General features: G+C 46.3%; 1 protein-coding gene across 1 annotated transcript; it reads left to right on the top strand.

Moving 5' to 3' along the window:
- Positions 1 to 620: 620 nt before the first annotated feature.
- MRAP (melanocortin 2 receptor accessory protein) lies at positions 621 to 27,301 on the top strand. The gene is given in 3 exon segments (XM_055279487.2): positions 621 to 976; positions 21,656 to 21,755; positions 26,705 to 27,301. Coding segments are annotated over 3 exon segments (519 nt in total). The 5' UTR covers positions 621 to 870; the 3' UTR covers positions 27,018 to 27,301.
- Positions 27,302 to 27,954: the final 653 nt, after the last annotated feature.

Raw genomic sequence — 27,954 nt, 5'->3', positions numbered from 1 at the left:
TTCAGAATGTTCCTCTTGTTAGTGTCTGAGGATCTTAGAAGAGGGTGTATAATTTGGAGTCAAACCCTACAGAAACCCAGAAGAATCTGCGTCACATGTGGTATCAGCCAAGAGCTGAGTGGACTCTATTTCCCAAGAGCTTGAACTACGTGCGGTCGTGGCCCAGATAAACAGCCTTTTGAGTCTGAACAAATGCAGCCACTGGTTGGTTCTTGGGGGCTTAGATATAAGCGGAGAGGTGCACTCTGTTGGGGCAGGGGGCTCTCTTTTGGTTTTAATTAACTGGCGATGAGTACATGACAGAGGTTTACAAGTTCAAGTTCACGGCTGACATCACTCAATTTCTGCCCTCAGATATTGAATCTAAGCCAGCAGTTTGGTGGTTGCTCAATAGCATCAAGAATTGCTTAAATGTAAGTCAAGGGCACTGTCAGGCTTACATTTTGGTTCTTTTAACTTTTCAAGTATTTAAGGCAAAAAGTGATTGTCTTTCCAGCCCTATTGGGCATCTTCTAAGGGGCCCTGGGCCACTATTTCCCACCCAACTCCCTGTCCTTACACAGAGAGGGATCCTAGGGCTGCCCTGGAAAGCCGTTCTCCCGCCTCTCTGCTCTGTTTGCTTTGGAGTTTTATCAAGAAGGGGCAGGATGGGAAGCTCTGCTGGATGCTGGCGTTGTGAGGCACACCCCCCCTGACCTTTCTTCCAGCCAAATAGCTCTGATAAGTGGGCAGACCTTGAGCCTAGAGACCCACAGACACACTTGGACGATTCCTACAGAAATCAGTGAGGCAGTCTCCTCCCAGGGGCTTGGCGCCTGGCTCCAGAGGCGAGGCTGCTGGCCCGGAGGCTGACTGCCCAGTGCCACAGACATGGCCAACGGGACCAATGCCTCTGCCCCATACTACAGCTATGAATACTACCTGGACTATCTGGACCTCATTCCTGTGGACGAGAAGAAGCTGAAAGCTCACAAACGTAAGTCTGAACTAGGGAAGCCGGCCAGACAGAGGCTGGGGGCCGGGGCCCAAATAACTGGGCTTTCTCTGCATTCACTTATTAACTCCAGTAGACATCACGGGAAAGCAGCAATGTGGCCAGTTCACTCATAGATATAAATGAATGGGGCTGGGAGAGAAACTGTATCTGTTAACTTCTGTAATAAGTTTGGAATTAACCTGCTAAGTCATGAAGACACTTTGGAAGCAGAATTATTTTATTTTATTTATTTTATTTTATTTTAGAGATAGGATCTAGCTCTGTTGCCTAGGCTGGAGTGCAGTGGCGTGACCATAGCTCACTGCAGCCTCGACTGCCCTGGGTCAAGTAATCCTCCTACCTCAGCCTCCCAAGTAACTGAGACTATGGGCACATGCTACTACACCTGGTTAATTTTGTGTATATTTTTATAGAGACATGTTATATTGCCCAGGCTTGTCTGGAACTCCTGGCCTCAAGTAATCCCCCAATCTCGGCTTCCCAAAGTGCTGGGATTACAGGTGTGAGCCACCATGCCTGGCCAGAATATTCTTTTAAAGACAAATTTCTTGTTTAATTTGTTTGGGGCTCCAATAAGCTGAGCGGGTTCCCTCAAATTAAGGATTTGCCCTTTCCACTGTCTGTATTTAGATTTGGGACACTTATTCTCTCCATCCCTAAGATGCAGGATTTAATAGTTTTTACTAAAATGCCAACATACGTTTAATCTTCATGGTCTCAGCAAGGACAAACCAGCGTGACTTCGCTTCTTTTTGCTCATCTGCCCTCGGGTTCCTTATCTCTTGGCTAACGTGGCATGTGTGGACAATCTTCTCTGAGGAGTCCAGCTACTTGGATCACAATGACAAATTAGATGCGGAAGTGAGCATGAGAAACAAAACAAAAACAAAGCCTGGGAAGATTGGGTCTCAGCCCTGGAAACCCACGTGGTACCTATCCTGTAAGAAGTCTTGGCTTCCTTGGGTTTTCACTCACTATAATCACACACTGTCTGTCAAACAGTAAATGCAGGGCTGGGTGCAATTGCTCACACCTGTAATCTCACCAACTAGAGAGGATCACTTCACATGTAATCCCACCAACTAGAGAGGATCACTTGAGGCCAGGAGTTCAAGGCCAGCCTGGGCAACACAGTGAGATCCCATCTCCACACACACACAGAAAAAGTAAATGCAGACCAGGCATAGTGGCTTATGCCTGTAATCCCAGCACTTTGGGAAGCCAAGGCGGGCAGATCACTTAAGGTCAGGAGTTTGAGACCAGCCTGGCCAACATGGTGAAACCCCATCTCTACTAAAAACACAAAAATTAGTCGAGTGTGTTGACACATGCCTGTAATCCCAGCTACTCGGGAGGCTGAGGCACAAGAATCGCTTGAACTCGGGAGGCAGAGGTTGCAGTGAGATGAGGTCACACCACTGCACTTCAACCTGGGCAACAGAGCAGGACTCCATCTCAAATAATAATAATAATAATAATATTTTTGCTTCAGAAGTATCTTTGTTTCTTAGGAGGTGAATTCCAGGTTTATGACAGAAGATAACAGACACCATTTTACCTCCAAGCCCCTCAGGTTGTCAGGAGTCCTTGGCACCTACAGACAGAGATGCTTCTTGGGGTCTTTTTTATTCCTATTTGTGTCACAGTATCCCAGTCTTTATGTTTTATTTGAATGTAATTTCTATTTTCTCTAGAAGTTTGGGGCTAGACAAAAATCCCCCCTACCCCCCACAACACACATAAGAATGTTTAAACTTCGAATAGGTAGTTGTTGAGATTTTTTCTAGGAAACCCACCAGGAGGCAGGGGCTAGGCAGATGCCAGGCATGTGGACTGCTGAGCCAGTCGGCTGGATTCACATCTTGCCTCTGCCGCATCCTGGCCATGTTCCCCTGGCAGGTCTATTACCCAGGCTAGCCAGATTCAAGCAGAGAGAATTAGAGCTCCCCTCTCAATGGGAGATCTGTTAAAAATGTGAGGTGGTCTTTAATTCACCATAAACAAGAAAAATGTGGCAGATGGTAATATGTGCTCCATACAGAAAAATAAAACTGGGCAGGGCGCAGTGGCTCATGCCTGTAATCCCAGCACTTTGGGAAGCCGAGGTTGGCAGATCACATCTGAGGTCAGGAGTTTGAGACCAGCCTAGCCAACATGGCAAAACCCCATCTTTACTAAAAGTACAAAAACTTAGCTAGGCGTGGTGGCAGGTGCCTGTAATTCCATCTACGCGGGAAGCTGAGGCAGGAGAATTGCTTGAACCCGGGAGGCAGAGGCTGCAGTGAGCTGAGATTGCACCATTGCACTCCAGCCTGGGCAGCAAGAGCGAAACTCTGTCTCAAAAAAATAAAAAAATAAAACTGGAGGGGGCAGCTAGGGAGAGCACGGACCCAAGGAAAGATTGCCACTGTGAACAGGGCACCAGTGAAGGCCTCCCCAGGGTGCCTGGGAGGAGGTGAGCCATCATGATGGCACCTGGAGGAGGTCTCAGAAGAAGCCTCCCATGCAGCAGGAACGGCAGGGCAAGGGCTCTAGGGCAGGCGAGCACCTGGCGCTTTCAAGGCACAACAAAGAAGTTGCAATGAACCAGTCTTTCTCTTTCTTTCTTTTTCTTCTTTCCTTCCTTCCTTCCTTCTTTCCTTCCTTCTTTCTTCTTTTTCTCTCTTTCCTTCTTTCTCTTTTTTTCTTTCTCTCTTTTCTTTCTCTTTCCTTCCTTCTTTCCTTCCTTCCTTCTTTCTCTTTTTTCTTTTTCTCTCATTTCCTTCTTTCTTTCTTTTCTTTCTTTTCTTTCTCTTTTCTTCTTTCTTTCTTTCTCTTTCTTTCTCTCTCTTCCTTTCTTTCCTTCTCTCTCCCTCCCTTCCTTCCTCCCTTCCTTCCTTCCTTCCTTCCTTCCTTCTTTCCTTTCTCTCTCTCTCTCTTTCTTTCTTTGAGACAGAGTCTATCTCTGTTGCCCAGGCTGGAGTGCAGTGGTACGACCTTGGCTCACTGCAACCTCCGCTTACTGGGTTCAAGCGATTCTCCTGCCTCAGCCTCCTGAGTATCTGGGATTACAGGTGCCCACCACCATGCCCAGCTAATTTTTGCATTTTTAGTAGAGACAGGGTTTCGCAGTGTTGGCCAGGCTGATCTTGAACTCCTGACTTCGTGAGCCACCTGCCTCGACCTCCCATAGTGCTGGAATTACAAGCATGAGCCACCGTGCCCAGCCAACTATTTTCTTATATTTTTGGAAACTGTTCTGGAAATATTTCTTTTAAAATGGAAACAACTTTATTATTTCATCATTTAATGCGATTTATCAGTCAACAAGAAAAAGAACAAAACAGTATAGGCAAGGGTATGAAAAGATAGTAGCCAAAGGGAAAACTCAAACGGCCCATAGAGGAAGAAAATGTCCAGCTTCACAAGCGGCCTGGGAAATGCATGGGGAGAGAGCCATGAGAGAGCACTTCACAACTGCGGGATTGGCAAAAATTGCAGGATGGATATTCAGCCAGGGCAACATAGGGAGACCCTGTCTCCACAAATGAATGAATGAACGAATGAATGAATGAATGAGTGAATGAATGAACAATTAGCTGGGCGTGGTGGCATGTACCTGTGGTCCCGGCTATACAGGAGGCTGAGGCAGGAGGACTGCTTGAGCCCAGGAGGTCAAGGCTGCAGTGAGCTATGATCGCATCACTGCGCTCCAGCCTGGAGCATGTTTTTTTTTTTTTTTTAAAAAGGATATTGGTAGTGCCGGGGTAGGAAGTAGAAACATGAGAACTGTCATATGTGGCTGATGGGATGAAAATTGGGTCCAACATTTTGGAGAGCAACTTGTCAAGGACTAGAAAAGCCAAAGAGGCCCACAGGGCACAGTTCAGCATCCCCCTCTAAGTGTCCACCTAGCAAGATGCTGGAACCTGTGGATGTTTACTGCAGCACTGTTTATGGAGCCAGAAATTGGAAATAACCTAATATCCACCCGCAGGAGGTGGGATAAATAAACTGCAGTTGTATTACTGCAACCAATAATACACTGTGGTTATAATGCATGAACCAGGTCTACATGAGTCAAATGAATAAACCACTAAAATATAATGAGGGAAAACAGCAAAGGAAAAAAGGGCAAAAGGACACATCCAATATAATTAAATGATATTAATTATTAATAATCCTATTGATTATAATTACAGCTACTTAAATTATAAATGAACCTATTATAATTAATCACATAATATAATTTGTAAACATTAAAATCTAGTTTGTAACAGGGACACACATGCTTAGTAAAGCATAATTGTGCACATTGATTTCAAGATCATGATTTCCCCTGGAGGAGGATACAATAGGATAGGGGAGGGTTCAAATTCTATCTGTAATATTATTTTTTAATTTTTTTATTTTTATTTTTTGAGATGGAGTCTTCCTGTTGCCAAAGCTGGAGTGCAGTGGCACAATCTTAGCTCACTGCAACCTCCGCCTCCCAGGTTCAAGCAATTCTCCTGCCTCAGCCTCCCGAGTAGCCGAAATTACAGGCACCTGCCACCACATCCGGCTAATTATTGTATTTTTAGTAGAGATGGAGTTTCACCATGTTGACCAGGCTGGTCTTGAACTCCTGACCTCAAATTATCCACCCACCTCGGCCTCCCAAAGTGCTGGGATTACAGGTGTGAGCCACCACGCCCAGCTAGCTGTAATATTTTAATTCTGCCTTTTAGAGAATATCTGGATCAAATAAGGCAACATGTTTGATGTATGCATAGGTTTTGTTATATTTTTTATCTGGAATATCTTATAATTTAAATTGTTGAAATATATTTGTAAAGGTTAACAGGCTCTTGTTAAAGATTTAGGCAGTAAATTACTTCACCCCACCATTCCGGAAGAAAAATCAGTGTTAGCATTTGAGTACCTAGCCAGCTAGGGTCTTCTGAGTCCATATATCCACATGCAGAGAGAGATACACACATGCGTGTGTGTACATTCACACAAACATGCACACACACAAATGGACTTCTACTCCACACCCTGTTTCCAGGAACCTGCTGCCAGCCACTCCCAAGGGGAAACCGAGAATTGCTTTGAGTCACCTCTCTCCTCCCAGGATCGTCTGGGGCTGTGTCAGGAAGGGTCCTGTGGGTGGGCAAATGGCCAAAAGAGGGACGCACTGAGCTGGAGAGGACAAGTACTCTTGAGTCTGTAGAAAGCTGTGTCATCAGTTGATGACAGTCACTCCAGGCCCTGAGTGGTTGACAGAATGTTAAACATTTTGATTTAGTTCATTTTGACAAAGATCCTCTTTTTTTTTTTGAGACGGAATTTCTTTCTGTTGCCCAGGCTGGAGTTCAGTGGCTCACTGCAACCTCTGCCTCCCAAGTTCAAGTGATTTTCCTGCCTCAGCTTCCCGAATAGCTGGCATTATAGGCATGCGCCACCACGCCTGGCTAATTTTGTATTTTTAGTAGAGACGGTGTTGACCAGGCTGGTTTCAAACTCCTGACTTCAGGTGATCCACCTACCTCGGCCTCCCAAAGTGTTGGGATTACAGGTGTGAGCCACTGCACTTGGCCTTTTTTTAAATTGTGGAAAAATATACACAATGTGCAATTTACCTTAACTATTTTTAAGTGGACAGGTCAGTGGCACTAAGTACCTTCACATCACTGTGCAACCCTCACTACCATCCAGCTCCAGAATATTTTTATTTTCCCCAACTGAAACGCTGTACCCATTAAACAACTCTCCATTCTCTCCTTTCTCAGTGCCTGGCAACCACCATTCCACTTTTTGTCTCTATGAATCTGACTACTCTAGGTACCTCCTATGGACTAAGTGTTTGTGTCTTCCCAACATTTATATGTTGAAGCCTTAATTCCCAATGTGATGGTATTTGGAGGTGGGGCCTTTGGGAGGTGATGAGGTCATGAGGGTGGAGCCCTTGGGATGGGATTAGTGCCCTTTTAAGAAGAGCCACAGAACTGTCTCTTTCTCTCTCTCTCTCTCTCTCTCTCTCTTGCTCTGCCATGTGAGGACATAATCAGAAAGACAGCCCTCACCAGGAACTGAACTTGCTGACACCTTGGTCTTAGCACCTTCTAGAACTATGAGCAATAGATATTTAAGTCACCCAGTCTATGGTATTTGTGTTACAGCACCTGCACTGACTAAGACAGTAGCTCCTATAAGTGGAATTATACAGTATTTGTCCTCTTGTCACTGCCCTATTTTACTTGGCATAATGTCCTCAAGGTAACAAGAACCTTCTTGAGGCAGGTCATTTTGCCAGTTTACAGAACCATGTGTCAGAAAGAATAAGCCACTTGCAGGCTGCCACTACGGCAAATGTCACCTTGAGGTTGACAGCCTCCTGACATAGAAAACAAACACTCACAACATAGTGGTGTAAATAGAACAAACTAGTCATCGCCTAAAGACTATTGCTGGTGGCAGAGGGGACATGGGCGCCCCCTGGTTCACAGGAACAGTAGCCACAGCATAATGTCCAGAGAGTTGGTCACAGAAGTGCCAAATGTGGGCACAGATGAACTGTCACAGGAGCCCAGTGAGGGGGCATCCAGGCCGCTCTATTGTCAGAATGCTGTCGTGCCCCCACAGCTCACATGCTCAGTCGGGGGGCACCTCCACCTTCCACATCTCTCTCTGTCCAGTGGCCTCCTCACCTGGGTCTAAAGTGTGCCCAGAGCCAAATCCCTACTACTGCTCTCTTGGCCATTAGGCAAAGTCTCTTCCACCTCTAGGTGCCAAATGTCTTAAACGAGTGGTCTCTTTCCCCTCTCCTTCCCCCTTCTCTGGGTCCCTGCAGTAGGCCTCTGTGCCCACCATCTGAAACTGCCCCTTCAGAAAACATTGATCTGTAATACTTACATCCTTTTTCCGGCCAGCCTCTGCAAGTCTCCATCTTCATCTCCATCTCCCTCCATATCTTTCTTCTTTCCCTTGTTGTATTCTGCTTAGGTGAGTATGTGGTCTAAACGTTTGTGTCCCCCCAAAATTCATTTGTTGAAGCCTAACCCCCAATATGATGGTATTAGGAGGTGGGGCCTTTAAGAGGTGATCAGTTCATGAGGATGCAGCCCTCATGAATGGGATTAGTGCCCTTATAAGGAGCGGTTGAAGAGGACACAGTTCTACCCTTTGGCCATATGAAGACACAGCAAAAAGGCACCCTCTATGAACCAGAAGACAGGCCCACTAGACACCAAATCTGCTGGTGCCTTGCTCTTGGACTTCCCAGCCTCTAGCTGTGAGAAATTTCTATTGTGTATAAGCCACCCAGTTTATACTTTTTTTGCTTTAGCAGCCCAAATGGACTGCAGCAGACCAATTCTTGGTTTGCCCAGCACTATTCGTCTTATCATGGAAAGTTCCACCTCCAAGGAAACTCAGACAGCTCAGGATGGTCACCTACTTCTCTTCTTCCTCAAGCCCCATTAACATAGGAACAGAGCATCCAGTAACTCTTAGCTTGGAGAAAATTAGAAAAAGTCTCTTCCTTCAGGCACAAAGCTAATCACAACACATTTAGCAGGGGTCCCTTGAGCAGTGCCCAACCTGTGTAACTCTTCAGCATCATTGCATGCAAGAGATATGGCTTAGCCATGTGCCCTCTACTCATTCCTTGGCCCTGCCCTGCCCAGTAAGTCTAAGCTCCCCTCTTTCTTTTGGCAGTTCTGAAATTTGGTCCTGTGAATTTAATTTTTCATTCTTCCCAATGACACCCACTTCTTCACCATACCAGAGACACACCATGCCTTTTCCTGAATTTAATTTATAAAATTAAATTATAAATTATAAAAGGCAAGATGGACCTTCTTGCCTTTGCTCATGTTTAATTCAACAATCAAAATTCTGTAACTGCCTATTATGAGCTAGACATTGCAATGGGAGCTGGAAGCACAAGAACAAAAAGATTAAATCCATGTCCTTGTTTGTTTTTCAAGAGCTATTTCATTACTATTATTATCAATTATATAATGATGATATCTCCAAGTAGATTATAGTTATCAAGCTAGTCCCCCACCAAATGTTTCATTAGGAAATTATTAACAAAGAAGAATATAACATTAGTACACCTAGAACATTTCAATAATGATTTCTTGGTATCATTTAATACTCTGCCTATCTTCAACTTTCCCCAGCTTCCCCAAAAATGTGCTCATGAGCTCCTTTGTCTGATCCACGTTGCTGTACTGCATCTGGTTATGTCCCTTAAGTCCTTTTTATCCTAGAGGAGGCCCTTTTTGCAGAGGACACTGACGTGATAGATCAAACAGGCTGCTCTGTATTTATCCTTTCTGCCCAGTTATGTGGGAGATGATGATCATTAATAAGCTATTTTTTGATTAATGGTATTATGCTGCAGCTTTTCAAATGGTGTTAGTCAACCACACAGAAGGACTCTTAGAGAGAAGTAAGAGGTCTGAGGAGGGGCAGGTCCCAGCAAGTGAAGGAAGGCGATAGGGTTTGGCTGTGTCCCTACCCAAATCTCATCTTGAATTGTAGCTCCCATAATTCCCATGTGTCGTGGGAGGGACCCAGTGGGAGATAAATTGAATCATGGGGGCTGTTTCCCCCATACTGTTTTCACGGTAGTGAATAACCCTCATGACAGCTGATGGTTTGATAAGGGGTTTCCCCTTTCACTTGGCTCTCATTCTGTCTTGCCTGCTGCCATGTAAGATGTGCCTTTCACTTTCCACCATGATTGTGAGGTCCCCAGCCACGTGGAACTGTGAGTCCATTAAACCCATTTTTCTTTATAAATTACCCAGTCTCAGGTATGTCCTTATCAGCAGCATGAAAACAGACCAATACAGAAGGCTTCCCAGGGAAGATACAGAGAGGCTGACCCTGAAGGATCTACAGGAATTTGCCTGATAGACAAAGGGCTCACCCACGTAGAGAACAGTTACACTCATATATGCAGAGGTGCTTCCTGGAGAATGACATGGAGGATGTTTTTGGGAAGAGTGATGGAGTTAGGAGCTACAGGTCACATCGGGGCGAGATTCTCACAGGCCAGCCCAGAGGACTTCCTGCCAGCTGTGGGGGTCATTTAACATTGTAAGCAGGGAAGAAACAAAAGCCAATTTGCTTGCTGAAAATGTCCCAGTGGCAAAAAATGTAAGGGTGGTGGGTGACAGCTGAAACTGTGTGTGATGTGCTGGGGCTGGAAATATAAAGTTGAAAAGAATCCCACCCTTAGCAGATGACAGTCTGGGACGCAGATGCCAACTTAAGTAAGTGAGTAACCCATGGTGTCCTAGATATGGAAATGGAAGCATATGGAGTACCAGGCCCAGAGAAGCCAAGTGACTTGCTCGTGGGCACCCAGCTAAATATTTGCAGAGCAGGGGCTTAAAGTCCAGGTTCTGATGCCTCCAGGCCTGTTCCCAAGACACTCGTAGTGATTAGTGGGCAGATTCTTACCAGAGTATATGATCCAGGGAATAGGAATCTGGATCCAGCTACTCAACTGTGCCCGGCACATATTAGGCAGACAATAACTTTTTGTTCAATGAATGAATAAACAATGTGAAATAGGCAGCTCTCGCACAGATTGTTAACTTTCATGATGGATGTCTGTGTCTGTTATCAATGATTGCCTTTCAGCTCTGAACGCATCTTTCAAAATATGCTCTGAGATAAACCATGAGATTCCATTGAGCACTCCTCCTTGGAAGTGAGCACAGTGTCAGCTCTCTCAGGAGAGGGAACTGGGGGCATGACAGGAGGTGTAGGGTTGTGTTGGGGTTCAGCAGTGAGGTCTGTATGAGGACATCTGGTGGAACCAGCTCCAGTCACTGGCCAGAGCCAGGCTCCTCTGACATCTTGCAGCCTCAGTGGGGCAATAACCTCTGGGCAGCCATTTCAACAGGGAAACCAGAGCCCCTGTGCAGCCTGCACACAGCCACCTGTGACCTCGGGAGCACTCACTGCCTCCTGGCCAAACCACCACCACTTGCTCCCACTGGCACTCTGGAAGGTCATCTATTGTTGGTCCATCAGCTCCAGGCCAGCCCAGGCCTGGCTAATCCAGCCAATGTCTCTGCTATCTGGTGGCCAAATCACACTCTCTCCAGAGAGGTCTGAACCCCTTCCAAGTTTGCCTTTTCTTGGTGTTAAGGGCCAAAATTCCTAAAAGCCTGAATCCCTAGTCCCTCAGAATGTGACTATATTTGGAGATAGGACCTTTACAGAGGTCATGAGGGTAGGCTGTGATCCAATCTGACTGATGTCCTTATAATAGATAAAGAAACATGAGGGAAGAAGAAACAGAGAAGATGGACATTTATAAGTCAAGCAGAAAAGCCGCAGAAGAAACCAACCCTGCTGACACCTTGATCTTGGACTTCCAGCCTTCAGAATCTTAAGGACAGAGCTTTCTGTTGTTTAAGCCACCCAGTTTGTGGCACCTTGTTATAGCAGTCCTAACAACTAATGTATGTGGGCACTCTCCCTCAGCCTTAGGGTACCTTATGAGGTCTGGAATTTCCTTATCCCTTACAGTTACTCTTTTATCATCTTTAACAGTTCTTCATCTTAAACCTCTCTGTTTAACTTACTCTATGGTTTCTGTCTCCTTTTTAGGCCCAGACTGCCACAATGTCCTTCCAGTCTTTTTTCTCATGCATCTGCATAAATGCACAGAACCAGTGCTCCAGAAGAGCAAGATGTATCAAGTGCACTCAGAAGGCTGCTTTAGTTTTCCTCCCAACTGCCTTGCAAACCTAGCTAATGACACTGGCTCTTTCCCTGCCTCATAGCTTCACCACTCACTCTTAAATTTGAAGAAATGTCTGAGTAACTTTAGTTCCTAAAGCAAATGTCCAGTCAAATGTTTAAAAACAAACCATCCTTGAATTCCGCTCAAAGTTAGAGCTTCCTATTTCCCTAGAATGGCAGAACAGATGCTTTTCCTTTATTTGTTCTGCCAGCTCCTTTCTCTGTTCTCAGACCAACCCCACTTGGCGTCGTTCCACCATCACTTTAGCCAGCTCCAGGCTCTGAGCCTGCTCTCCCCTGAGGCCCTCTAATGTGCCTTGCACTGCACACAGCTTTCCCTTTGACACCAGGATGGCAGCCCCCCCGTCTACTCTGCTGCCACCAACTGCTGAGCCTCTTGCTCTGGAGATTTTCTGGAACACATGCCAGACTCTAGCCTGACTCAAGGGCAGGGGAAATGCCTCTGATATGGTTTAGGTCTGTGTTCTCACCCAAATCTTATGTCAAATTGCAACCCCCAGTGTTGGGGGTGGGGTCTGGTGGGACATGATTGGATCATGTGGGCAGATTTCCCCTTTGATGCCACTCCTGTGATACTGAGTTACTGCTTGTGAGATTTGGTTATTTAAATGTGTGTGATGTCCCCCACCTCTTCCTCCTGCTCTGGCCATGTGAAGATGTATCTGCTTCCCCTTCGCCTTCTGCCATGACTGCAAGTTTCCTGAGGACTCCTCAGCCATGCTTCCTGTGCAACCTGCAGAAATGTGAGCCAGTTAAGCCTCTTTTCTTCATAAATTACCCAGTCTCAGGTATTTATTTTTTTTTTATTTTTTATTTTTTATTTTTTTCTGAGACGGAGTCTTGCTCTGTCGCCCAGGCTGGAGTGCAGTGGCGCAATCTCAGCTCACTGCAAGCTCCGTCTCCCGGGTTCACGCCATTCTCCTGCCTCAGCCTCTCCGAGTAGCTGGGATTACAGGCGCCCGCCACCACGCCCGGCTAATTTTTTTTGTATTTTTTTTTTAGTAGAGACGAGGTTTCACCGTGGTCTCGATCTCCTGACCTCGTGATCCACCCGCCTCGGCCTCCCAAAGTGCTGGGATTACAAGCGTGAGCCACCGCGCCCGGCCAGGTATTTCTTTATAGCAGTGCAAGAACAGACTAATGCAGCCTCCCACCCTCTCCTACAGAGTAAGAGTTGTGGGAGACTCCACACACTGTCGTGTCTACCATCTCTAAAAAAAAATTCTCCAGAGCCAAGCATCACAAAATCAAACTTGAAGTAGTTGGCACCTGCCTTACTCTGCTCAAGCCAATATAACAAAATACCATAGACTGGGTGGTTTAAACAACAGAAATTTATTTTCACACAGTTCTAGAGGCTGGAAGTCCAAGATCAAGATGAAAGCAGATTCAGTGTCTGGTGAGGGCTCCCTTCCTGGCTAGTAGATGGCTGCCTTCTTGCTGTGTCCTCTCATGGCCTTTCCTCAGTGGGCACAGTGGGGGTGGTGCAAATGCATTCTGTGTCTTGTCCTCTTCTTAGAAGGACACTAATTCCATCATGGGAGCACCACTCTTATAATGGCATCTAAATTTCATTAGATGAGGACCCACCTCCAAATACTGTCACTGTGGTGATTAGGGATTCAACATATGAATTTTACAGGGAAACAACACTCTGACCATAACACCACCTTTGGATTGGATTTCAGTCTTGGATTTCAGCTAAAGCAGCCACAGAGAGTCTACTATTAATATCTTATCATATATATATCATATATATGATATACATAAGATATATCATGATATATGGTATCCATATATCATGATATATGGATTCCATATATCATGATATATGATATACATATAACATGATATATGATATACATATATATCATGATATATGATATATGATATACATATATATCATGATATATGATATACGTATATCATGATATATGATATACGTATATCATGATATATGATATACATATAATATATATCATATATCTTATATATATCATATATATAAAATAGGATCTCACTCTATTGTGTTTTGTACTCTGTTCATATTGACTTCATAATATTTTGTTTTCTCATGTCATTAAATATTCTTTCACAAAAACTTTGCATGGTGTTATAGAAATTTGTAACTTTGAACATACAGAATGTTTCCAGAATTTTGTTATCATAAACAATGGCCTTGGGGAGAGTAAAACTTCTTCCACTGTTGTGTGTTAAGTGAAGCTGTTCTGTGTACTTTTGTTCTCAGTATTTGAATTCAGATAAGTTTACTGAAAAAAAAAATCTAAAACAGGCAAAAGCAAAAATCTGTGTCAGGCAGTCTCAGGGATGCTGTTCCATGGCTTCAGGGGTGGGGTGAAGTGAGCACGAGTCTGGTGAGGGTGGACAGAGGTCATATCGCAGAAAGCAGGTGACTGGCTTTGTGGACTTCCTTGCTGATGAATTCAACTTTCTCTCAGCTGGCCAGTTCTTTGGAGCCTGGGTCTCCTCCCCAGTCAAACAAATCAGAATAACATCACCTCCCAGTTCTGCAAACCTTCTCTGCAGCAATACACATCAAAGACAGGAAGAAGCTGAGGGTGGATCCCAGGGCCCAGGAATGCTTCAAGATAGAAATAAAAAGGCAAAGCTCTGGCTCAGATGTTTTTGCTACGCCTGGCGTGGTGACTCATGCCTCTAATCCTAGCACTTTAGGAGGCCGAGGTGGGTGGATCACTTGAGGTCACGTGTTTGAGACCAGCCTGGCAAATATGGCAAAACCCCGTCTCTACTAAAAATACAAAAAATTAGCAGGGTGTGGTGGCAGGTGCCTGTAATCCCAGCTACTCAGGAGGCTGAGGCAGGAGAATCACTTGAACCCGGGAGGCGGAGGTTGCAGTGAGCCAAGATAGTTCCACCGCACTCCACCCTGGGCAACAGAGTGAGACTCCATCTCAAAAAAAAAAAAAAAAAAAAAAAAAAAAAAGATGTTTTCACTAGAATGCCATTTGGGCAGCTGGCTAAAATGTGTGAGGCCAGGCTGGGTTCAAATCTTGTTCTGAGTAGAGGAGGAATCAAAATACAAAGAATATGCAGGACTCATGCATTAACCTAACAAGGAGGATGGATTTTTTTTTTTTTTTTTTGAGACAGAGTCTCGCTCTGTTGCTCAGGCTGGAGAGCGGTGACCTGATCTCGGCTCACCGCAATCTCCACCTCCCAGGTTCACGCCCATCCTCCCGCCTCAGCCTACCAAATACCTGGGACTACAGGCACCCGCCACCCATGGCTAGCTAATTTTCTGTATTTTTAGTAGAGATGGAGTTTCACCGTGTTAGCCAGGATGGTCTCGATCTCCTGACCTTGTGACCCACCTGCCTTGGCTTCCCAAAGTGCTGGGATTACAGGCGTGAGCCACCACGCCTGGCCCATGGAGGATGGATTTAAAAATTTTTGTGTTTATGCTATGATATGATTTGGATCTGTGTCCCTACCAAATCTCATGTTGAATTGTAATCCCCAGTGTTGGACGTGGGGCACGGTAGTGGGTGATCGGGTCATGGGGACACAGTTCTCATGAATGGGTTAGCACCATCCCCTTGGTGCTTTCTCATGATAGTGAGTGAGTTATTATGAAATCTGGTTGTTTAAATGTGTGTGCCATCTCCTCTTTCTTCCTCTTGTTCTGGCCATGTAAAGTGCTGGCTCCCCCTTTGCCTTCTGCCATAATTGTAAGTTTCCTGAGGTCTCCCCAGAAGCAGAAGCTGCCATGCTTCCTGTACAGCCTGCAGAACATAAGCGAATGAAACCTCTCCCTTTTTTCAAATAAATTACCCAGTCTCAGGTATTTCTTTATAGCAATGTGAAAACAGACTAATACATACGTATACTGGAATATATCCCATCATGTTTGGGGCAAATATTTGGAAACATTTAGGGATTTATATATATTTTTATATGCAGCAATCAGTGCTGAATTGAAGGCTCTGGGCTGCCCTTTCCCAGGGTCTGCTCAAAGTCTGGTGTGATTTTGTTGCAGGCACTTGACAGGGATTTTGCCCTTGTGATTTTCAGACAGGGCTTCTCACTGTTCCAAGGAAAGGTTAAGAATCACAGCACTGTCTGTCGTCAAGGTAGAAAATGCAAATCTGTTTCCTAAGGCCCTGCCTGAATTGACTAATTACATGTTTGATCTTCATCTGTGCCCTTTTCTGAGGCTAAGCTTAGAAGAAAACCAATCTTACAGCAGCAATACAGATTATTGTAACATAGTGAGTGTCCAGACACCAGCCTAATGCTCCCTTTCAGAGTAGGATGGGCTGATTTCCCTTGAGTAGTGCCTGGCTTAATGCTCTATTATTTACCTCTCAGGTCAATATATCTCCTTCCCCTTAGTTATGGCTTAAGAAGAACTGGTCATAGTCCATATTGACCTCCGCTGTCATGCTGGTTCAATGAGAGAGTCTGTTCATCTGCTTCTCTGAGCAAAGGAAGCAAGAGAACAAAATGACACTGTCAACCAATTTCTCTGTACACAATGTAGAAAATTCAAAGTACAGATTAAACAAAACAACTACATAAAACTCTTTTTCTCTCATTCAGAGCAATCAATTTCAGGCCTCAACTTTAATTGCAGCTTCAAATTCTTCAGCAAATGATCACTCCCATGGGCATGACATAAGTGGCAAAAGTAATTTTTAAACAAAGATACCAGAATGTGTATCTGTGAATGAATTTCCATCAAGGTAGCACCAGGGGCAGGTGCAACGCTTGAGTGACTCTACTATTGCTCAACAACTTCTTGAACTGATGTTGTTGGGTGGCCACAACACATTCCAGGAAACATCTGTGGTGATAAATTGTGTATATCTTTTGAGGATGAATTTTCTTTTTGGAAATAGTTAAGATTGACCCAGAAACAAGTCAGGTTAATGAAATGGGTGATTAAGCTGGTTGATACCATCTGAATGTCATAAATGAACTATCTCACAACGTAGCAAAATTGTGTCTATGTGTGAGTCCTTGAAGGTATTCCAAAAGGAGAGACCTGTAAGTGTTTGATCAATATATGTGTTTTAGTAAGAATTCTATGACTCCATGGTAGAGAGAGGATGATTATTTTGAAGGTCACCTTTCATTTGGATTTTTTGGTTCTGGTACATTCATTGAGAAAGTCCGTTTCTTTGCTGACTTGGTAAAGAAACTGGATTACAACTAACAGAGTACCAGATGAAACAGAAGTTAGTTTATCTCGGTCTACAGGACTGGGCTGGTGAGATGGCTCCATGGAGTCCTTAGGAACTCACATCCTTCTAGCTCATTGTACTACCATCCCTGGGACATGGCTGCCCTCATCCTCAGGTTGCAAGCCATGCTCTGACCATCGCATCCATGTTCAGGGAGCAACATGGAGTAAGGAAAGAAGAATGGACACACGGTGCTAGAAGTCTAGCAACCCCTGGAGGGAGGCTCCTAGAAGCTGTCCTGTGATGGCTCTACTCATATCTCATTGGCCAGAATCTTGTCACATGGTTCTCTGAAAAGGAGGCAAGGAAATGTAGTCTTTAACTCAGGCGGCCATGTGTCCCGCTAAAAGCAAAGGTTCTATTATGATGGAAGCACACAAGGGCTGACCTTAGGGTTGACAGCTAGTAACCTATGCCACAATTCCCTTTTTTTTTTTTTTTTTTTTTTGAGATGGAGTCTCGCTGTGTCACCCAGGCTGGAGTGCAGTGGCTCGATCTTGGCTCACTGCAACCTCTGCCTCCCAAATTCAAGCAATTCTCCTGCCTCAGCCTCCCGAGTAGCTGGGATTACAGGTATGCGCCACCATGCCTAATTTTATTTTGTATTTTTAGTAGAGACGGGGTTTCACCATGTTGGCCAGGCTGGTCTCGAACTCCTGACCTTAGGTGATCCACCCACCTTGGCCTCCCAAAGTGCTGGGATTACAGACGTGAGCCATTGCACCCCACAATTCCCTGTACTCATATCCGATATTTGGGTGAGCTTGAAGGATGCAATGATATTACTTGCCACAAAATCCTCTTAACAGAAATAATTTTAGTTCTATTTATAAATTGTTTCATAAACATGGAACAAGAAATGGTGGCATGTGCATTATATATACATATTTTAATTCTCCTAACATATAATTTATACTTAACGTAATTCTCTCTTTATATATATAATATATATAGAATTACATAAGTATATTTATATATATATGTAATACTATCCTCAGTTTACAAATGAGCAGATTTAGAGATTAGCCAGGAAACATCCACCTGCGGAGGCTGGGTTCTTAACCACGTTATTATTCCCTAATAACGAAAAAATCTTTTTTTTTTTTTTTTTTTAGATCAAGTCTCACTCTGTCACCCATGCTGGAGTGCAGTGGCATGATCTCGGCTCATTGCAGCCTCCACCTCCTGGGTTCAAGCAATTCTCCTCCCTCAGCCTCCCGAGTAGCTGGGACTACAGGCATGCACCACCACGCCCAGCTAATTTTTGTATTTTTTTTTTAGTAGAGTCAGGGTTTGACCACGTAGACCAGGCTGGTCTCAAACTCCTGACCACAAGTGATCCTCTTGTCCTGACCTCCCAAAGTGCTGGGATTACAGGCTGAGGCACCATGCCCAACCAACCACATCTTGATTTTCTACTAGAACTCTGGAACCCAAACGTTAGTAGAATGAAGAATGGAGGAATGCTAAAACTGTTTATTTAACAAAACAGAAGTGCCTACTATAAGAAGGAGCCCTTAGATTGGATTAATTTTTTAACTCCAAGTTAGGATAAGAATCCTCCCAAGATGAAGTGCAGCCTGGCCATGCCATCCAGAACCATTCCTGTCACTCCGCGGCTGAGGACTAATTCCCCTCATTCCACCAGTGTGGACCCAGAGGGGAAGGAGAGAAAGGAAGGAGGGAAGAGAGGAGAGAGGGAAGGAAATGAGGAAAGAACAAGCAGGGAGGAGAAGGGAGGATAGGACAGAGGAAAGGAGGTAAGTTTCTATGGCTGGACCAGTTTCACTGTCAACCCAGCCTGGGGCTCCCTGTTGGGAAAAACGGCCTAGGGATGTCTAACTATTTCTGACACTGGAGAGTCACACAGCTCTTCATTCTTTTGGAATGAAATGTTCTCTCCAAGCACTCGGGTGAACCTTCAGAAGGAAGAGGAAAAAGAATCGTATTCTCTTGCCTGTTTTTTTCAACAGAACATGATGAAAGAGATTTTAGTAAAGAAAATGACTAGTGGCTGATGACTGCCTTTTGGTCTGACAAAACTTAAACTCCACTTATCTGAAGACACTGCGTTCTGTGAAACCTGTCATCTTATTTCTTGCTCAATATCTGGGGATGACGACAAGGACTCAGACAAGTGTCAGCCTGGGAGAAAGGGGCTCTCAGGTGCTGAGTTTGAAGCTGTTCCCTTAGATCCCTGGTAGAACTTATCTAGGTGCTATAAGACCTCAAACCCTGCACTATTTTTAGGAAGGAAAAAGAGCATTAGTGTCTGCAGAAACCTAAAATATCCCTACAGAATAAAACTTCCAATCCCATTTTCTGACAGCATATGCACTCTTATACTGTAAGGGTTGTAAAATAGATTCTAACTCTTGGGGAGTGTAGGACAATGCACAGGGGGTGGGCAAGGAAGGCTAAGAGAGTCAGAGGCTTCTTTCAAAAGTCCTTAAGCTGGCCGGGTGCAGTGGCTCACGCCTGTAATCCCAGCACTTTGGGAGGCCAAGGTGGGAGGATCATGAGGTCAGGAGATCGAGACCATCCTGGCCCACGTGGTGAAACCCCATCTCTACTAGAAATACAGAAATTAGCTGGATGTGGTGGTGGGCACCTGTAATCCCAGCTACTCGGGAGGCTAAGGCAGGAGAATGACTTGAACACAGCAGGCAGAGGTTGCAGTGAGCCAACATTGTGCCACTGCACTCCAGCCTGGTGACAGATTAAGACTCTGTCTCAAAAACAAACAAACAAAAATCTCCTTTTAAGCTTAGGACACACAGTCCAATCTCATTTCCCTTTCCCCAGGAATCCAGAGGTGCCCTTAAAAAGTTCACTCTTCTAGGGGACTGCATCAGTTTCTCAGTTCGGAGACAGAGAGGAGAGATGTGAGAGCCAGCCTGGAGGTCTTTGCTGTCCCTGCCCCCATGGAGTGTAAATGCCAAGTTGCTGATGTATTACAAGGCAATGGATACTCATGATTCTTTTGCAGATACTGTGCCTTTTCATTATACCTTGTTTTGAGGGGGATTTTTTTTTTTTTTTTTTGAGACAGCATCTTGCTCTGTGGCCCAGGCTGGAGCACACTGGCGTGATCATAGCTCACTTCAGCCTTGAATTCTTGGCCTCAAGTGATCCTCCAACCCCAGCCTCATGAAGGGGTAGGACTATAGGCATACACTACCATGCCCAGGTAATTAAAAAAAATTTTTTTGTAGACATGGGGTCTTGCTATGTTGTCCAGGCTGGTCTCGAACTCCTCCACCTCCTACCTTGGCCTCCCAAAGTGTTGGGATTATAGGCATGGGCCACTGTGCCCAGCCCATTATACCCTGTTTTTAATGTTAAATTTTAGAGTCCAAGATCAACTCTTATGAGTCCTCAGTTTTTCCTTCTATCTCTCAGGGGTCGTAGATGGCAGAGATGACATCCTTTACTCAAATACCAATCTTCCAACTCTGCCTCTATGTAGATTACTCTCACTTTATTCATTCTTTCAGTGGTTTGCATGTTCTCTCATTCATTTATTCACAGTGTTAGTGCTGGAAGCACTGCAGAAGTTCAGAAGAGGAGGAGGTTGGGGGTGGAACATTGTGGGTGAATGTGGGGAGTTAGCAATTTCTGATGTGCTGGTTTAGCCCCCTCTGAATCCTGAACAGTCCCTCGTAAAAGGTGCTCAATGAATTCTCACTAGGTTATCATCCTGTAGTAGCCCCTTTTGGTCACACACATAGGCGTCTAGAATATCCCAGCTTGTGGCATCTTGGCCTTACGCAGTTGGTCTGGCATAAGACACTTGCAGACCCTAATTAGGAGCTGGATTGCCCATAGCCACAGACAACCACCAAGAAAAACTGTCGTGCTAGAAAGTAGTTCCATAGCAACCGGCCTAACATTCCCAAACTGGAGCCTGGAGAAGGAAAAAGGCCCCTCCTGGCCTGCCAAGTTCTACCCAGGGCCCCAGGGAGGCTAAGTGCGTTTCCTGGTTTCCCTTTCCCCCTTCAGCCTCAGGCCACAAATACAGCCATCATGCTGGTGGCAAAAGTGCTTTTTCCTTCCTGCCATTAGCCCCTGAGATGAGACTTTCTGCCTGAGAGAGGGACTCGCTATTTCTACCTCGCCGATCCAGACATGAGCAGACCTAGGCTAACTCCTGTGGAGCGGAAAGGGCCTCTCCACCAGAGCGCTGCAGCCCAGCGCACATCCTCCTTAGAATATCAACTGTTGGGGTCTCTGAAGCTGTTCCACCAACGGCCCCTGGTAGGCGCTGCATCCCTCCCGGGGGCCCAGGAGTCCTTCCTAATACACGGAGCTGCCCACAGCCCTCTCCTCTCCCTACCATCCTTCAGGACTGTTCCTCTGAGCACCACTAGGAGCCGGGCAAGCAGACGCATAGGGTGGGGGGGCACACAATTCCATTCAATGTTTCCTCTTAACAATCACCCTAAACAGACCCCATGGCCAGCTGCCCTGAAAAAAAAAAACACTTCTTGGCTCCCCGTTCTTTCCCAAAGTTATTGTTAATGGGAGATCTTCCCCACGGTAACAGCTGAGAGGCTGGAGGACAACCGAAACTCAGGGCCCTCATTCCACAATACCCTGGGACTCCTTACTGCCCCTCAGTGTTGCTTTACGTCGACATCAACGCAGCGCTGAGATGCATCTCCTCCTCCCACAGATTCCATCGTGATCGCATTCTGGGTGAGCCTGGCTGCCTTCGTGGTGCTCCTCTTCCTCATCCTGCTCTACATGTCCTGGTCTGGCTCCCCACACAGGAGGTGAGTAAGAAGGGGTGTGGGTGTGTGGGTTACTCAGACGCTTTCCAGTGAGTAACGGTGCAGGTCGAGTATCCCTCATCCAAAATGCTGGAGACCAGAAGTGTTTCAGGTTTGGGATTTAAAAATATTTGCATTGTATCTATCAGCTGAGCATCTCAAATCCAAAAATTTGAAATATTCCAGCGAGCATTTCCTTTGAGCCTCATGTCAGCGCTCAATATGTTTCAGATTTTGCAGCGTTTCAGATTTTCGGGTTTGGGATGCTCAACCTACGTCCCTACAATGGAATAGTATTCAGCAATAAAAAGGGACGGAGTTCTGATCCATGCTGAAACATGCATGAACCTCAGAAACATCATGCTAAGTGAAAGAAGACAGACACAGAGCTGCATGTTGTATGGCTCCATTCACACAGAACATCCAGAGTAGGCAAATCCAGAGACAGAAAGCAGATTAGCAGCTGCCTAGGTCTGGGGGGAGAGCAGGGAAGGGGGATTGACTGCTGATGGGTTTCTTCTGGGGATGATAAAAATGTTCTAAAATTAAGCTGGGCGCGGTGGCTCACGCCTGTAATCCCAGCACTTTGGGAGGCTGAGGTGGGTGGATCACTTAAGGTCAGGAGTTCAAGACCAGCCTAGCTAACTTGGTGAAACCCTGTCACTACTAAAAATACAAAAATTAGCCAGGCGTGGTGGCACGCACTTGTAATCCCAGCTACTCGGGAGGCTGAGGCAGGAGAATTGCTGGAACCCAGGTGGCGGAGGTTGCAGTGAGCTGAGACTGTGCCACTACACTCCAATCTGGGCAACAGAGAAAGACTCTGTCTCAAAAAAAAAAAAAAAAAGAAAAGAAAAGAAAAAAAAAGGTTCTCACACCTGTAATCCCAGCAACTTGGGAAGCCAAGGCAGGAGGATCGCTTGAGCCCAGGGGTTCGAGACCCTGTCTCCACAAAAAATATCAAAAAATTAGCTGGGCATGGTGGTGTGCACCTGTAGTCCTGGCTACGCGGGAGGCTGAGGCAGGAGGATCACTACAGCCCAGCAGGTCAAGGCTGCAGTGAGCTGTGATTGTGCCACTGCACTCTAGCCTGGGTGATAGAACAAGACCCTGTCTCAACAAACAAACAAAAAGTTCTAAAATTAGATTATGGTGATGGTTGCACAACTCTATGTATGTACTAAAGACCACTGAATTGTACTCTTTAAATGAGTCAACCTCATGGATGAAAATATATCTCACTAAAGCTGTTAAAGAAAATGAAGCCAACCTGACACCATGGGCATTAAGTCTTGCTGGCCAGCTCACCAGGAACATAAGAACCTTACTTTTGGCCAGATGTGGGGGCTCACACATGTAATCCCAGCACTTTGGGAGGCCAAGGTGGGCAGATCACCTGAGGTCAGGCCTTTGAGACCAGCCCGGCCAACATGGTGAAACCCCATCTCTACTGAAAATATTTTAAAAAATTAGCCGGGTGTGGTGGTGCATGCCTGTAATCCCAGCTACTTGTGAGGCCAAGCAGAAGAATCGCTTGAAGCCAGGAGGCAGAGGTTGCAGTGAACTGAGATCGCGCCACTGCACTCCAGCCTGGGCAAGAAGAGCGAAACTCTGTCTCCAAAAAGAAAAAAAAAGAAAAAAGAAAAAGAAAAAGATCCTTACCTTAGGCACCTATGGCCAGCATCTGTTATCGGATGACTGCTGTGTACCACTAAATTGGAGGTGAAATCCAGGAGTTTTAAGGAGTAATTGGAACCCAGCTTGTTTTATGTTAATTCTGTTGTGCTAGAGGATTGGCTGCCACATCCAATGTTCCCTTCTAGGTTAATCAGCCCTCACAGCTGCTGCTCTCCTAATGACTGTTCTTAGAAGGGACCCTATATTTTGCCATCACTCACCCGAAGAGGGCCTGTCCAGTGGCTGGCCCATGCCCTTGGAAACGCGTGCCCTGGCAAAAGAGCTGGGACAGGTCAGATTCTTGTCTTTGGAATTTGGAATCTAGAACCTGAGGGATGGATCTGGTGGCTATGGGGGCTGCACTGATTAGTCCAGGAGGAGGACTAGGGCTGGGTGCCATTATGGACCATTATGGCCATTACGGACGGAAGTCTTGGGGACTGAAAACCCTAAGTGTAGGAAGCTGGTCAGCAGAGAGATGAGCCAAACTGTGCTGAGGAAGAGCTGAGTGGCCTTGGAGCCCGAGCTAATGCGTCCCATACCAGGTCCCGTGAAGAGCCGTGGACTCCCACATTCGCACAGCATCTTAGTGTTTTCTGTTGCTCTAACAGAATACCTGAGGCTGAGTAATTTATGAAGAAAAGAGGTTCATTTAGCTAATGGTTCTGAAGGCTTAGAAGTCTAGGAAGCATGGCACTGACATCTGCTCAGCTTCTGGTGAGGGCCTCGTTTTGCAAAAAGATCTAATTCAGTCTAGAGAAAAAAAAACTCATTACCACTTAAAGGCCCCACCTCCCAGTGTTGCCACACTGGGGACCAGGCCTCCACGAGTTTTGGTGGGGACAAACCATACCACAGCCCAACGTTACCTTGAAGGGGCCTCTGATTCTCACCCCCCACCCCCGCCTGCCCTGCCCGTGGTGTCTCACCTACCAGGGCTACACTCGCCAGGCCATTTCTGCTCACCTTTGGTCACATACGGAAGGTAGCTTTAGAGCAATGAAGAAATTCGTTCTTTTTTTGTTTTGTTTTTGAGACAAGAGTCTCGCTGCGTCACCGAGGCTGGAGTGCAGTGGCGTGATCTCGGCTCACTGCAACCTCCACCTCCCAAGTTCAAGCTATTCTGTTGCCTCAGCCTCCTGAGTAGCTGGGATTACAGGCACCGTCCATGATGCCCAGCTAATTTTTGTATTTTTAGTAGAGACGGGGTTTTGCCAAGTTGGCCAGGCCAGTCTCAAACTCCAGACCTGTAATTCTAGCACTTTGGGAGGCCGAGGTGAGTGGATCACCTGGGGTCAGGAGTTCGAGACTGGCCTGGCCAACTTGGCAAAACCCCATCTCTATTAAAAATACAAAAATTAGCTGGGCGTCGTGGACGGTGCCTGTAATCCCAGCTACTCAGGACGCTGAGGCAGGAGAATCACTTGAACCTGGGAGGCAGAGATTGCAGTGAGCTGAGATGGCATCACTGAGGTATGGTGCCACTGTGCACAGCCGGAAATCTGTTTTCCTTTCAGTTTTTAGAACTCACATTCAATTTAAGCACATTTTTACACCCAAGACACATCCGAGGGATAAACGAGTGATGTCACCTTTCTTTTCTACTCTTCTGAGATGACCTGCAGCTGCCTTATACCAGGGAAGGTGCAAAGATCGTCAGTAATCCTCCTGAAGCAAAGCTCCCTGGTCCGCTCCGGCAAGCCCAGGGGCTGCCTCTACCATGCCCAGCTCCCTGGGGGGCACAGGACTTCTGGGCTATTTCACAGGGGCAAATTGATGACACTGTACCTCCTGACCAGCTACAGGGCTTACTAAGGAAAATGCTCTCAAGGCCCTTGGTAACATTCCTGGAATGCTCAGGGCAGCAAAGTGGATCCTTAGCAAGATTTAGGAGTCACTCCCTGAGGAGCTGACCTTCCCATGAGGGAGGGGAGGAGGGAGGCGGGGAGGGCATTCTTAGGTGAGTGTCATCTGAAAGGATGGCCTCTGCCCAGTGCGTTCATGATGTGGTACTCTTCATTCGTGCCAGCGTTGTAACCACATTTAAGTCGTTTTATACATCATCTCATTTCATCCTGTGGATATCTGTGAGCCAATTATTGTCCCATTTTACGGATGGCGTTGAAGGCAGCTGGGAAGTGGTGGCCAGAGCTCACTCCCGATGGCCATGTCCACTGCCCCAGCACTTCCTGGGCAGGAGAATCCACCCAGGGAGGACGCATTTCTTTTCTTTTTCTTTTTCTTTTTTTCTTTTTTTTTTTTGATATCGAGTCTTGCTCTGTTGCCAGGCTGGGGTGCAGTGGCGCAATCTTGGCTCACTGCAACTTCCGACTCCTTGGTTCAAGTGATTATCCTGCCTCCTGAGTAGCTGGGATTACAGGCGCCCACCACCACACCCAGCTAATTTTGTATTTTCAGTAGAGACGGGGTTTCCCTATGTTGGCCAGGATTGTCTCAGTCTCCTGACCTCATGATCCGCCTGCCTCTGCCTCCCAAAGTGCTAGGATTACAGGTGTGAGCCTCCATGCCTGGCATAGGGAGGATGCATTTCTAGCCAAGTGTATTAGTTTGTTCTTGGCTGCTAATAAAGACATATCCGAGGCTGGGTAATTTATAAAGGAAAGAGGTTTAATGGACTCACAGTTTCACGTGGCTGGGGAGGCTTCACAATCATGGCAGAAGGCAAAGGAAGAGCAAAGCCACATCTTACATGGCACAGGCAAAAGGGCATGTGCAGGGAAACTCCCCTTTATAAAACCATCAGATCTCATGAGACTTACTCACTATCATGAGAAGAGCACGGGAAGACCTGCCCCCATGATTCAATTACCTCCCACTGGGTCCTTCCCACGACACGTGGGGATTATTACAATTCAAGGCGAGATTTGTGTGGGGACACAGCCAAACCATATCACCAAGATATAAGTTGGCTTGGGCTATGGATATAAAATGAGCTACACTCAGATACAGGGCTGGATGGGAGGTCAACCTGCCCCTTCCACCCCCCAACCCCCCATCCTAAATCAATATAGGAAGAAGTGGCCTCCAGGGAAAGACCTGAGGCCTAGTTCCTGACAAAGCACTTCCTCTCCTCTGAGATTTCTCTAGAATGGACACCTTTGTGAGCTGACTGACCCTTCTCAGGAATTTGCCTGTGTGGCCTTCCCTATGGGGTCTGGGCAGATGGCAGGTGTGGGAGGAAACCCCCCAGCCCCACAGTACGGACTGTTCTGCAGCAACTATGACGCCTGCCTCCCACTCTGCTCTGTTCACAGGAATGGCCCCAAGCACCACCAAACATGCCCCTGGAGTCACAGCCTCAACCTCCACCTCTGCATCCAGAAGTGCCTGCTGCGCCACAGGGAACCCCTGGGGACCTCACAGGCTCAGGTGAGCTCAGTGGAGCCAGGGAGCAGAACTGGCCCTGACCAGCCGCTACGACAGGAGAGCTCCTCCACCTTGCCCCTTGGGGTTTTCTAGGCCCACCCCACTCTCCTCTGGGAACTGACCCTCAATGGGGGTCCCCTCATCAGGAGCAAGCCCAGCGAGCCTCCCCCTGGAGACAGGACCTCTCAATTGCAGAGCTGATGTCAGTAAATCGTGGCCATAGCTGAGCGAACTGGTGAAATCAAGCCAACCTGGACACATACGTTCCTCGTTCTTCTTAGAGGCCGTCTGCATGTAGCAGAAAGGGCACCTAGGTCAAGTGCAACTAGAGCAGGAGCATCCTATGCCTTTGACAAAGATTGCAGTGGCCCCTCGAATGCAGAGGTCATCCCAGGTGTTGCTGAGTTTATTGAGCACACCTAGCCTGCTTGCTTACTGCTTATATTTGCTTAGGGAAGAGTAGGAAAATAAAATATATGCAAATCAAGAGGAAAAGCTGTTTGCTTCCTAATCTTTACTATGCCACTTTACCATGACTGTGTAATGTGTTATCAGCCCTGAGTTCACCTGGTCCTTCTGTACCTTTGTTAGGATGCTGGGTAAGTTCCCATCCAAGCTCCACTGACACCCTCCGGCTCCCCCAGATGTAATGGCATCTGCCCTGCCAGGTCAGCTCACTGCAGTCTGGGGACCTGAGTTGCACCTTCAACCTCCCCACAGCCTTTCAAAGACACAGCCCAAGGAAGTGTCTCCCCTGGAGGGCAGGCAGCCAACGCCTGTCAGCAGCCAGGCCGGGTAAGCAGGATCTATGCCCAAATGCTGTCACAGAACACAAAGAGCCCTGGAAGCTGGCAGGAAAGGTCTCCTTCTGAATGTGACTTTATGTGACAGTGGATCTGGGACCCTTGAAGGATCTAGTCCTCTAGTGCCCAGCAGCCTTGTCCCTGGAGAGGAGACAGCATCACACAGCAAATCCCGGAAGACCCATATGTCCCCTACAGCTTTCAGGCAGGGAGGCAGTTGATAGGTTTTATTTTTAAAATAACTGTGCCCCCTGCCCCACTTCAGATATTTCTAATTTAGCATTTTATATTTTAAGTCAAGTGAAGCCCATGTACGATCTATTCTCCATGGGATG

Source organism: Symphalangus syndactylus, chromosome 5 (assembly GCF_028878055.3).
Source record: "Symphalangus syndactylus isolate Jambi chromosome 5, NHGRI_mSymSyn1-v2.1_pri, whole genome shotgun sequence".
In the NCBI taxonomy this organism is placed as follows: domain Eukaryota; kingdom Metazoa; phylum Chordata; class Mammalia; order Primates; family Hylobatidae; genus Symphalangus; species Symphalangus syndactylus.
This window is presented reverse-complemented; position numbering and strand designations above follow the sequence as displayed.